Source organism: Dryobates pubescens, chromosome Z (genome assembly GCF_014839835.1).
Source record: "Dryobates pubescens isolate bDryPub1 chromosome Z, bDryPub1.pri, whole genome shotgun sequence".
In the NCBI taxonomy this organism is placed as follows: domain Eukaryota; kingdom Metazoa; phylum Chordata; class Aves; order Piciformes; family Picidae; genus Dryobates; species Dryobates pubescens.
This window is the reverse complement of record NC_071657.1, coordinates 54,137,056-54,149,526: the sequence shown is the minus strand read 5'-3', so window position 1 is coordinate 54,149,526 and position 12,471 is coordinate 54,137,056. Positions and strand designations below refer to the sequence as shown.

At 37.0% G+C, this 12,471-nt stretch overlaps 1 protein-coding gene across 2 annotated transcripts in view; it reads left to right on the top strand.

Moving 5' to 3' along the window:
* The window catches only part of UHRF2 (ubiquitin like with PHD and ring finger domains 2), a 96,864-nt gene extending 85,789 nt beyond the window's left edge, over positions 1 to 11,075 (top strand). The window contains exons 10-16 of one of the 2 annotated variants that reach the window (XM_009902886.2): positions 1,783 to 1,889; positions 3,098 to 3,260; positions 3,764 to 3,901; positions 4,710 to 4,833; positions 5,248 to 5,408; positions 7,232 to 7,330; positions 8,784 to 11,075. In XM_009902886.2, coding sequence (XP_009901188.2) covers positions 1,783 to 1,889; positions 3,098 to 3,260; positions 3,764 to 3,901; positions 4,710 to 4,833; positions 5,248 to 5,408; positions 7,232 to 7,330; positions 8,784 to 8,930 — 939 coding nt within the window. In that variant the 3' untranslated portion in view covers positions 8,931 to 11,075. Of the gene's footprint in view, positions 1 to 1,782; positions 1,890 to 3,097; positions 3,261 to 3,763; positions 3,902 to 4,709; positions 4,834 to 5,244; positions 5,409 to 7,231; positions 7,331 to 8,783 lie in introns of both variants that reach the window. The other variant, XM_054178780.1, reaches the window with a different exon arrangement.
* The last annotated feature ends 1,396 nt before the right edge of the window (positions 11,076 to 12,471 follow it).

Here is a 12,471-nt window from a genome sequence, read left to right as displayed (position 1 = left end):
ATGTTTATCTGTTATACCAGTGAAGGTCTATACTTCCTTCCTGTGACCATTGTTCTACTTACTTGCTGATAAAAAAAAAACCAGTTTGTCAAGAATTTGTATTATCTGGTAAATCATTTTCTTCATCTTACTCACATTTGTAGTGTTTCTGTGTGCTTTCTCTTTTTATTTACCTACATATTTTATTTCAACATTTGTCCAGTTTCAATTTATTTTTTCCTGTAGATTAAAAGAACCCTACCAGTTTTCCCCACTCTGCCACACCATCAAGATGTGTTTGGTTTCTTCGTTGTTATGAAACCCAAGTCATTGTGGACTCGTGACTTTTTGAGATAGATCTTTCTGGTTTTCTGAACTTGGCACAAGATTCTTACTCCGTGTTAAAATGCAGTTCATTTGAGTAGGACTGATTCATGAAGCAAATCCATCCCTATTCATATTATTATTATCAAAATCACATGTGCGTGTGATCTGCACATTTTATTTGCCTTGACAAAGCACTGAAAAATTACACATAGCTGAACTCTGTGATACAGTTTAGTTTATGTCCTTAGGAAGTAGCACTTGTTGGTCCTTAATTCTTTTGGAATTGTTTCTTATGTTATCCATTCAACATCATTTTCTTTCTGTTGTTTTGGAGATTGATTGAGCAAAGTGAACTGTTTAAAGAGTTAATGTATTGTAGCCTTTACACATGTTAGGTTTTGAGTATTTTAATTTCATAGCACTTGTTACTATGCCTAGATACGTTTTGAACAAGAAGTGCACTAAACCTGCAGCCAAATCTCTGCTAGCTTTTCTCTACACATAGTAAAATAAAATACGATATCTATAGCTAGTCTTCTGCCAGCATATCTCTTCTTTTTTTCTGCTGTTCTCAGTCACAAAATATCTGTAACAGTCTTGCACTGGATCCATAGTAATACCAGACTTTTAATAGTGGTCAGAAATTGACTAGATTTGATTGCTGTATACAACTATGTTCTGATTTTTGCTAAAAAAATTAATATAAACTTTTTTTCCTATTCAATATTTATCTTCATGCTTTGTACAAAATTTGCGTCTCCAAACAGATATACTAAATACCTTTGAAGAATATATGCGTTCCTAGAAATACTTCATTTTGCCAGGAGTAGTGTGAGCTTCTGTGATACATTTCCTAAAGAAAAGAGTAATGCTGGCCTTATTTATTGTGTAGGTAGATTTTGACTGTTTTTAGGGTTCATGGTAAATCCTTTGATTTAAAGAAACCTCCAAGCAGGAAATATGCTGCTACTGCAAAATGTGTATCTAAATTGAATTACTAATTGGGAAGAGCTAGAATTAGCATTGCACTAAAGCACCTGCCTTGTATATAAGGCAGAGGTTTTTGTACTTACTAGCACTTAAGCCTTTGCATAAACTGAAGTTATGACTCTGAGGTATTTATAATGTATTTTACAAGCATTATGTTCTTGTAAACTAATTAAAGTTCTAGAGCAAGTAACCCCTTGCTAGTATATACTCTTTGCCTCAGAACTATGTGTTTATTAATTTCAAAACCATCTTTTTAAAATATGCAAAAGTCCAATTTGTTAAGGCAGGCAGTTTTTATATAAGTATTTTCTGGTGAATGTGTTGTGTCCAGACAAGTAGCTTTGTGCCAGCACAACTGCTGTCATGGCACAGTGATGCTGCAATTTGAAACACATCTTTCCATGCCATGAAAATGCTAGTTGCATTTTTATCCAAACTGTGTTGCATTACTCTGGAGTGTTAATATGAAGGAAAATCTTCTCACAGGATCGAGGGGATGAATTCACCTACACTGGGAGTGGAGGTAGAGATCTTTCTGGTAACAAGAGGATTGGAGAACATTCATTTGATCAGACGTTGACACACATGAATAGGTAAGTTTTGAAGAAAAAATGAGAAAGTCTTCCAAAACACAGAGCTTGGTTGTAGTGCTTTAATTTAAACCTAACATTTTGCTATATTAACTTACTCCAGGATGTGCTGCTTTTGTAAATAGTGGAGCCCCTTGCTGCTAAGAGGCATTTTATCAATCTTTATGTTTTGTTGATTTAAGGAAATGCTCACCTCGGTGGAATACATGCCTGTATTGCCATTGCAGCTAGTCTGGTATTCATGTCTATGGAGTTGTCCTACAGTATCCTTCAGAGGACTCTGTTTTAATTTAGTGAGAAGTTGGGTGGAATTTTTCTATTCTGGGTGTTTCTTTTTAAGTTTCACCTTCAATGATTAAATTGACTGTGAAATTTGAGTAGGAAGAAAGTGTATTAATATTACTGTGTTAAAATAAATCTTTCCTATTTTATTAGACCTTTCTCCCATCATAATTTTCTTTGAAAAGCAAGGAATCAGCTGTTGCTTTATCAAAACAGATACTTGAATAAAAAGATACATGACCAAAAGTTGAGCTAGACATCTGCTTGAAGTGTTTTCACATGCTTTAAAAGCCTGTCTTGCACAAAATGTTCTATATCCTTTTCTATTTCTAAGAGCATAATCTCTCACACAGCACAGTTACTGATTTTGATACGTGTTTTCAAGCACTTTGATTCCGAAGATTATGACAATACTTTCTAGTTGAGTCAGTATTGGTTTGGTTTGTCCAGGTACTTTTCCCTTTTCAAGTTTTATTTTTGTATAAGAAACACTCTTAAAGTTGGCATGATACACCTGTCTCTGACTGTTCTGTACAGCATGGGGTTTATACCTGTACTGTGACTGTTTCTAAGCCACACGCCATTCTGGGATCCATGGTTTAGTTTGAGTCTGATTTTTATATTGTTTTTAAAAATGAAAATTATTCTATCTAGAATGTTTGGCTTGTCTTACTTAACAATTTTGGCTCAGTGTTCTTCTGGAGCTTAACAACAAAATATTTTGTGTTCCTTTTGTTTTTTTCTTGCCGTACATGGACCTCGTTGCTTCTCTTGGTCCTACAGTTGTTAAAGAATATACTGAAAAGTTCTTTGCTACTTGATAAAGCATATTTAGACAAGGAAAATAGATACAACTTAATTATGTTAAATCTCAAAAATCTGTTGTGTGATGCAATCTAGTTTACAAAGATTTATACATCTCTTTCTAGGGCACTAGCCCTCAACTGTGATGCCCCACTGGATGACAAAAATGGAGCAGAGTCTAAAAACTGGAGAGCTGGTAAGCCAGTCAGAGTGGTGCGCAGTTCAAAAGGACGGCGAATCAGCAAGTATGCTCCAGAGGAAGGCAACAGATACGATGGCATTTACAAGGTATTATGATTTCTGTTGAATGCAACATAGATGTTTTCTTCAGCTGCTTTAAAAAGTCTCACGTATTACAGAGCAAATTCTTGATTGCTACTTAAAATAAATAATTCTGTCCTAGATTTTTAGCCTTAGCTCATTCTGCAAAATACAGAAATGGAATTATTCCAAACAGTGATACTAGTACAGTGATTATGTAAGCTACTTTATACATGTCTACTGAGGTCATATCCATCCCTAGGAATTATTTCCTCACTCCTTCCAACTGTATTGCAGTTTTTTGTACATTTAATGACTTTGTGGTGTACAGGTTTGTGTAAAAGTGTGTGCCTTTCAAGAGCACTGTATTTATCAAAAATGCTAACATTTCACCTCTGAGGGAAGAGCTGCTGTATAATAGTAATGTACAACTTAGTCTTCTCAATTCTCCTTGAACAATTAATGTATGACTATATGCATGTGCTTGGCTTGTGGTAAAATAATGGCAGTAATGTTACATGGGTCTTTAGGTGGTGAAGTATTGGCCAGAAATTGGAAAATGTGGATTTTTAGTTTGGCGATACCTTCTGAGGAGAGATGACATTGAGCCTGCGCCTTGGACTTCAGAAGGGATGGAGCGTACAAAGAAACTGGGTCTGAGCGTACAGGTTTGAATCAGGACTCACAGAGTTGTTTTTATTCTCAGTTCCAGTAAATGAGTTCCAGAAATAGAAGTCAATTAAATGAACCCCCCTTTTTTTGCCCTTACACTTCATGGTACTTCACAGAATTTAATGCCAAAAATCACTACCCATTATCTGCAGACTGGAGGAGTCCCACTGTAGTGACTCAGCAGAAGGAACAGTGGATGAAGCTTTCTGCATTTGCAGTGAATTCCTTTGCATATATGGATTGAAAAATCAAGAGTTGGAATCCGATTTTGTGATCTGTAGGCTGGAAAGAATTTCTGCAAGCAACTGTTGTTATAGTTGAGTCTGTCTGACAAATAGAAAGAGCTGTGCATTTTAATGCATTTTTCTCACCCTGTGACTTGAGGAGTTTGCACAGCTGGTGTGTTTCAGGCACAGAAATAAACTGACCCATAAGGACTTGGGCACCGTAGCATCCATGAGAGGTAGAAAGAATTAACATAGTGTTTATTTTCTCAGCAAGGCAGTGGCAGTGGTATACATCACGGCACAGCATCGCGTTCAGCCTTGCCTAACTGATCTGTGCAGTTGTAAATACAGACACCACGTTCCTTTTGACGCAGCTGAATCTGGATTAGATTCTTTGACTTGACTATGCTTTCTTGAAAACAGATACTAATGTAAACGTTTTCTTTATCATGTAGGGGTAGTTGTTTTAATACGTAGTTACAAGGTTTTAAAATCTCTTAGGAATTGCTTTTGTTGATATTTGGATATTCCTGTATCCCAGTGGGTCTTGTTTTAAATCTATGTTTTTCTGTCTTAGTATCCAGAAGGTTATTTGGAAGCCATGGCTAGTAAGGAGAAGAAAGATAAGGTTAAAAAGCAAACTGTAAGGCAGGAGCCAACCAGCCAGAGTAATGGAAACCAGAAAAGGACAATGGATGATGGTATTTATTTTTAAATTCTTTAGCATTCATCAGTGAGTCTGTGATGTTACATTTGTTAAGGCAGTAGCATGAAAACGTCGAAGAAGTGTAAAGTTATTTAGAATATCAACATTACTGATAAGCACATGCTTTGCAATTACATAGGGTAGAGATCTTATCCTATTTACTGCGCTGACAAGGTTTATACTCTTAAGAGTTCTGTTTAGTGGTGAACAGCCTTTTGTATAGCTGGGTGCTGCAGTCCAAAACAATGCTGAACAATGCGAGTTTTAGAAGTTAATGAGTGATTTTAATACTGCATTTCATGAGTGTAATGCATGTTTTATCCTCCTAGAAACAGTTTTGTCTTCCCATTTTATTAGTTCAGACTAACACTCTGTTGTTACTGTATCTGATGGTTATAATCTTAAGCAGGTGTAAAGGAACCTATGCGTACACCCAAAGCCATGAGGATGGGAGATGGAGGGAAAGGAGAGGCTTTCCAGCTGACCCAAGAGCAGCAATGGCTGATAAGAGAAGACTGTATGAACCAGAAACTGTGGGATGAAGTACTTGCTTCTCTTAAGGAAGGACCAGTATGTTTGCAGCATGAACAAATTTTAATGTTTACATTTTCTTTAAACCGTTACTAGAAATCTTGAGTCCCTCTCACAACTTAATTTTCTGCTGAATACAGACTGTGTTACTTTCATATGTGAGGTTGTAAGAAAATGTTTACTTACACAGTTTGCTATTGTGGGTTTATGCCTACACAGTAGAAATCTTTTTTGCTTGCAAAAACATTTTTAAGTTAGAGGTGGCTTTTTCGCCTTTTCATTCTTGAAGGGATCTTCTTTTCTCTGAAATTATAAATGTGGGGTTTGTGCTAATGCAAGAAATCAGACAAGATACTTTCTAGTCCCTATATTGTGTTTACATAGAAAATAATTTTATGACAGAAAATAACAGCTTGCTTTGTTTAAGGAGGTAGAAGTACTGTCATACTCGTTTAGATACTGAATGAAAATATTTTCATCCAAATCTGGATTATTGCACTCTATAAGTGGGAACCTGAAATAAGAGAGAAAACACTTTCCTCTCCCTAAATGTGAAGAAAATAGCAGTAGCTCAGAATTAAAGAGACCATAGATGCTAGTATAAAAAAGTCCACAAAACAATCTCTCCTAAAATATTACACCTGTGAGTGTTTATTTCGTAGTTATTTGAGCTATTTTGCAGAAGACATCAAGTCACTAAGAAGTTAAAATAACTTGATAAAACTCAGATCAGTGAAAAACAAACCATTGATTCAAATATCTAAAAATGGACATACATTATTAATTTGAGAATTATCAGTGTCTATTTATGATGCTTCTGTAACAGGAAAAAAAATATCATTATTTCCCTGTTCTTGCACTTACAGTACTAGTTTTTGTTATGATGTTGCTTTAGGAGCTGTGTATTTGCCATTATCTATCTTCTACGCAGTGCCTGTAATGACCAGAAGGAATTTCGGTTCATAAAATTGCACGTGATGAAAGGCAGTAGAGAGATGTGTTTGTGAAAAGGAGACAACAGTCATTTAAAAGTTGTTTAGTAACCGAGAAACCATTTTTCTACCAATTCCTACCCATAATTTGGGTAAGATTTCCAGTTGGTGGCCACTCAAGGCACTGAGAATCACTGGTGGTGTTGGATCTCCACTGTTAAAATGTAAACGTTTCTGCTTGAAACAACCACCTTCCTATTAAGTAAACAAAACATGGTTTAAGATAAATCTAGTATTTAAAACATCATTACAAAGAATCATATTTTGATTACATGTGGATCTGGGTTTTTTTTAACCCAGCTTGTATTGTTGAGATACTTGGAGATCACTATGTCAGAGATAAGTAGAACAACTGACACAACTGTATCTCAAGATTCCTTAAAGATGCCCTGAGAATATTTATAAACCAGAGATGTTAGCGTACACACTGCAGAGAGTTTGGCCTGAGGAGAGGAAAAGTTACTTAGTCATAATCCAGAAGCACAGGAGGAGGTGCAGAAGTGGCTTTCTTAGAAAAAATTCCCTTGACAGAGAAGCAGAGGTCTTTCAGGGTCATGCAAATCCTAGCAACAGTTACTAAACACAATTACTAAATTTTCTGATCAGCCATGAGGAGCCCTCTGGCCTATTTCATTTTATTTATAGCAATAATCATACAGATAGGTAAATAATCTTTAAAACATTACATCTCTGATTTGTGGGAGAGCAGGGCAATAAAACATGCATGAACCTGCTTCCTGATTCTTTTTAGAAAGGTGCACTCGTGGATATGGAGGACTTAACTTCTAGAAGTTCTGTATGTAATAGGTGGCCATTATGAGAACTGCAGCAGAGTTTGTATAACTGCAATATTTCTTTGCCCCAAACTAGAATTTTCTGAAAAAGCTGGAACAGTCCTTCATGTGTGTCTGCTGCCAGGAGCTGGTTTACCAGCCAGTGACAACAGAGTGCCTGCACAACGTCTGTAAAGTAAGAAATGCTCAGCTTTGGTCTGGTCTGCTTGCTTGGCTTTGAGACACCAGTCGCCCAAACCATGTGTACTTTAGAAAGACAACAATTACTGCATAATGTTCTGAGCAAAAATATGCAATGAGTTTGCATTCAGTGATTGCTGCATCACCTTAACTGCGTGTAACGAAAGGGGAAATAATTTAGTATAGTTCCTGATAGACGTAATGAGTGAAGTTCACTGTTGCAGTCCTTCCTTTGTGATTTGTAGGATTACACTAGGAATTAGTTTGGTCCAGAAGCTAGATGTTGGCACAGTAACAGTAATTTAATTTTGCATACTTGAGGAATAAAATCAAATTTTATAGTTGTGTAGCACTGTTACTTAGAGTTATTGGAAGGATGCAAGGTAAATACAGAAAAATTATTTGGGCTTATTTGGAACGAGTTATGTTGTTATTCTTGGCATTGTCTGTTTTCTTAGAGGGCCACAGAAGTCAGATTATTGATGACCTTTGAGGTCTCTACCAACCTTGGTGATTCTGTGATTCTGTATCTTAAAGTCTTGATCAGTTAGATATAATGTAAGGAGTCTGGTGTCCAATTTGTGTTAGAGCTTGAAAGGACTCAGAAAGTTTGCTGTTCAAGAAGATAGGTATTACTCCAGTACAAATCACTGTGTTGCAATGGGTGGTCTGCTCACAAAGAATGATTATTGCTCCTAAAAACCATAAAACTTACTATGAAGGGACTGTTGCAATGATGGAAATTAGAAAACCATGGAGAAAGCTGAATGGCAACAAAATCAGAAAGCGCAGAATTGGAAGATGCCAGTAAAGATTTCCAAATGCAAAATAACATGCAGTTGAAGTTGTAAGGAATAGTTTGATAGTAAGCAGCTCTTACTGTTTAGGCACAGATTTGCTCTGATTTCTGAAATTCAGCTCACATCCTTGGTGTGGAAGCAGCCTGTGGTAACACAGTAAGGAAGGCGGCACTGGTGTCAATGTGTGAGAGATTGTATTGTTCTACAGGTATCCTTAAGGCTGAACTGAATCTCATCTCATGAGGTAGATGGAGATTGTTATATAAACAATATAGCCAGTATACTCACCAGACCTATTGAAAGGAAAGTCTGGAAAACTTTAGCATCTCACCATTACTCTGGAAGGAAGATGTGGACATGACTGATTCACAGGAAGGCATTAGTAGAAACGAAGAGGATTTCTCAGCAGTGGTTTAATTCCTGCCAAGACCCATGTTTCACATCCCATTGCAGAGCAGAGTTCCTTTATAAGGAGGGTATTTTAGTCATTGAAGCAGAGTTAGGCTCTGGAGGGCTTGGTAATGACTTGGGTTTTTGCTAGTAGTAGAGCAGTTTTTGGTCTATAGTGACTCCTTAGTTTTTGCTGGTTAAGCTGTCATTATAAAATCAGGGTCTCACTGTTTACTTCTCTGTCTTTGTATGTCCTAGAGTTGCTTACAGCGCTCCTTCAGAGCTGAAGTCTTCACCTGCCCTGCCTGCCGCTATGACCTGGGAAAGGGCTACACCATGGCTCCCAACAAGATACTGCAGACACTACTGGACCAGTTCTTCCCTGGTTACAGTAAAGGACGATGATGTGCTCAGATCCGTCTGTGCTGCTCCCAATGACTTTATAGACAGTAAAGGAGATAAATATGGGGAATACAACAATGGACCAGCCAGCTTGATGGGACTCAATATGTTGACACATTTTGAAGCAGCTAACCCTCTTCCCCTCATAGCCATCTTTTTGGTGTAGTGAAAACTCTCTCAGCTGTCTTTTAACATCAAGGGTAGTTTGGCCAGTTAACAAAGAAGTTTTTTGAGGAAAAAAAAAAGCGCTTCAGCTCTTACTGGCCTAGCTAATGCTTAATTTATGGTTTGTTTTTTCATAACTACCTCAGGACAGAGGAAAATAAATTGTGGGGATAACAAAGAGATAGTGAAGTTTTAGCTACACACTGCCTCTTAAATTTAGTTGTGCCTGGTCCATGTGGTTTGATTTACACAAAAAAACCCAACACACACATACACACACACACACGCACACGCACCCAAAAAGGCAACCCAAACCAAAACCAAACCCCACAAACAAACAGCAAAAAACCAGAAACAGCACTTAAGCCAGCTGGATTACACAACAGCAAATTCTGTGATGTGCATAATCCTTTTTTGGTCTTTTTTCTTCTATTATGCTGTATTTTTTTGCAAGAACAGGCTGATCTTTAGTCTATTTTTGTGAGCTTCATTGTGCTTCTCCTGTATCTTATGCAAGTTGACTACTAATGACTAATGAGAACAATATGAATGCATTGTTGCTGCATTAGTGTAAGGTGATCTGTGTTTTTTGCACTTAAGAGGGTATTCAACACACTCTATTTGTGTAAAAAATATTTCATATAAAAAGCCACTTCTGTATTAGTTGAACTGTATGCTTTTAGTAGGTCTTGTATCAGTGGCAATATATCTACATGGTATTGAAGGCAGTGCTAGCTTGGAGAGGGTTCAAATTGCTTCATATTGGGATCCTAAATTTTATATACAATATACCCCCCCCCACCAAATATACCTTATTAAATATTTTATGATTCAGAAGTTGCTAATTTTGTTTTTACTATTACCCTCTTAATGAAATCATAATATTTTTTATAGAAAGTTATATGCTTTCTGCAGGTGAGCTGCTTGTTTTTCAGACATGGTGCTTTATGTCTCTTAGCTCATTTCTCAATTTAAAAAAAAAGTTAAATAATGAAAAACCCAGCCAACATCAATATACACAGCAGCTGTCATGTAGCTATTCTGCTCTCTGCTGAGCATTTGAAGGTAACCTGTTAGTGCACAACCTATGTACTAGAGTAGGAAGGAGCCCTTCTTGCCCCGCTGGTGTCGGCAGTGGCGCTGGGAGCTGAGTGTGCCCACCTCCAAAGACAGAGATTCCCACTGTAAGCACAGGGCTGCCCTGGCAGCCTGAACCATGCAAAGGACTATATGTAGTACCTATGTCATTCTCAGTAAATTAAGGTCTTACCCTAGTGTGATAATTGGTTGTTGAGATGTACGTGGCACTGCTGGGTTTTGTGGCTGAAAGCTGGCTTAATGGCTTACGTGCTTCATCCGAAATAAGCAACTTCTCTCTCTCCCAACTCTCCTCTACAATCTACTTAGTATTTGAGTTGCATCCAAAGTACATAATGCTGGTACTGTCTCTCTAGACATATATAAAAAAAAAACAGGTGTTGCTAAACAGTTTTAACAGATCTAATTCCTCAGCTTTTTCTGTGTGTATTAGAAAAGCATTCAGATTTTATTTGGAACAGTAGGCAGATTCTAATATCCTGTTGAACTTCTCTTTTACAGAATGGAAACTTGGTATTTTATGGGGAAAAAAACATGTACTTTACCTTTGTAACAATCATTGTGTCTGTGTAGTGAGCACATGAGACTTGTGGCTTTTTACTTGACAGTTGAGTGCTGTGAAATATTTTATACCTTTTAATGCTTTTTTTCCATTTGATAGCTTTTACCAATTAATTGATGAGATAAATTTGTCAGCTCAAGGTCAACAATGGGAATTTCTCTGCTTAACACAAAAATGTATAAACCAGTATTTTAATTTATCTTTTCAGTGACAAGACAATCAAACAACGTGAAACTGTCTTCAACAAATATTAAAGTAGCTTGACAAGACTTTGTGGAGGTAGATTGGCACCACAGATTGTCTCTCCTAATATCATGAGTTGGCAGTATATTTTCACTTTTTTTTTTTTTCACACCCTAAGTGCTGTATCTGTAGCTGTTTTCTTCACTGTGTATTTAGATGTTTAGGAATAGGTCCAGCTTTTCACATCAAAACTGGTAACTAGCCTAACGTTCCTTTAATGAAATCCATTCCCTTCTCCTGTCATCTGCAGCTTCTTTGTTAATTAAAACCCCTGTTGAAATCATAAGTTTGGTAATTAAAGTGTTGCAGTCCCAAAAACTTTCATTATAAAAGGACAAAAAAGAACAGTATTTAAAATAGTGTGTCATGTCAGAGAATGCTTCTAGGTGTGTGTGCATGTGGACCTTCAAGAAGAGTTTGAGTAGCTGCTGGCTGTAAAGTGCAAATCTGCAGTCCTTTCTCCATTCTATTGTTACCCTAATACCTGCTTCTTCATTCACCAAATTCTTACATCTTCTAGCTAAATGAGTTTGTCTCTACCGGGGTACTGACGTGCCTCAAACACAAATGAAGCTGCACAGACTGGCTCTCAGGCTCCTCTCAGGTGCACTGGGTGGTGCAGGGGGTGCTGTCTGCATAATTCTGCTAGGATCAGGTTCATGTAAATTTGACTAGGAACAGATTAGAAGGAGCTCCTGGTTAAGGTCAGTGTTTTGGCTGTGGAGTAACTGGATGCAGCACTGCATGTAGCAGAAGGGCTCTGGTCTAAAGCTGTTTATGCATGAATGTGACAAACCAAGCAAGCCGAGTGTGCTGTATAAACCAAAGTGAGCATACAAGTAAGAGATTTGTGAAACGGGGAGGAAAACACTGTTAGACAAGATCTAACTCACAGTAAGCAGTTCAGTCTATTTAAAAAAAGTGTTTTCATGCTTTCTTCAGAATAATAGAGGATTAGATGGAACTACAAGGAAAAATGGATGTGATGTAAAACAAAATTAAGGTTGTTACTGCTCAGTAAAACTGGCCATTGTTGCTTACTGAAAAAAAAAGAGCTTCGGTTCAGTACTAATCTCTGCAGTATTTTGCTTTGTGTAGAAACTGTTACTGCTGTGCCACATCTGACAAAATCAGAATTTAAGCTTCATAATTTCATAGGGCTCTGCTGAGAAATCCAGACGAAAAGTTAAAATACAGCATATAACAACACTTAAAATTCTGAGCAATTTTATTAGAGTACTAACAGCGGTAGGTAAAAAAAGCTAGTATGAAATATTACCACTAGCAATGCTAGTGGTAATACGGGAAGTAAATTAATCAATCTACTTCATCTTTTTTTATTACAAAATATAAACAATTACTCCTGCAGTTAATACTCATTATTATTGCCTTATGTATCTGCATGTTACCTACTTCTTTTTTAAAACTATCTTCCATGCCACTTTGCAAATTGGATGTTAATCGATAAAGTGTTAG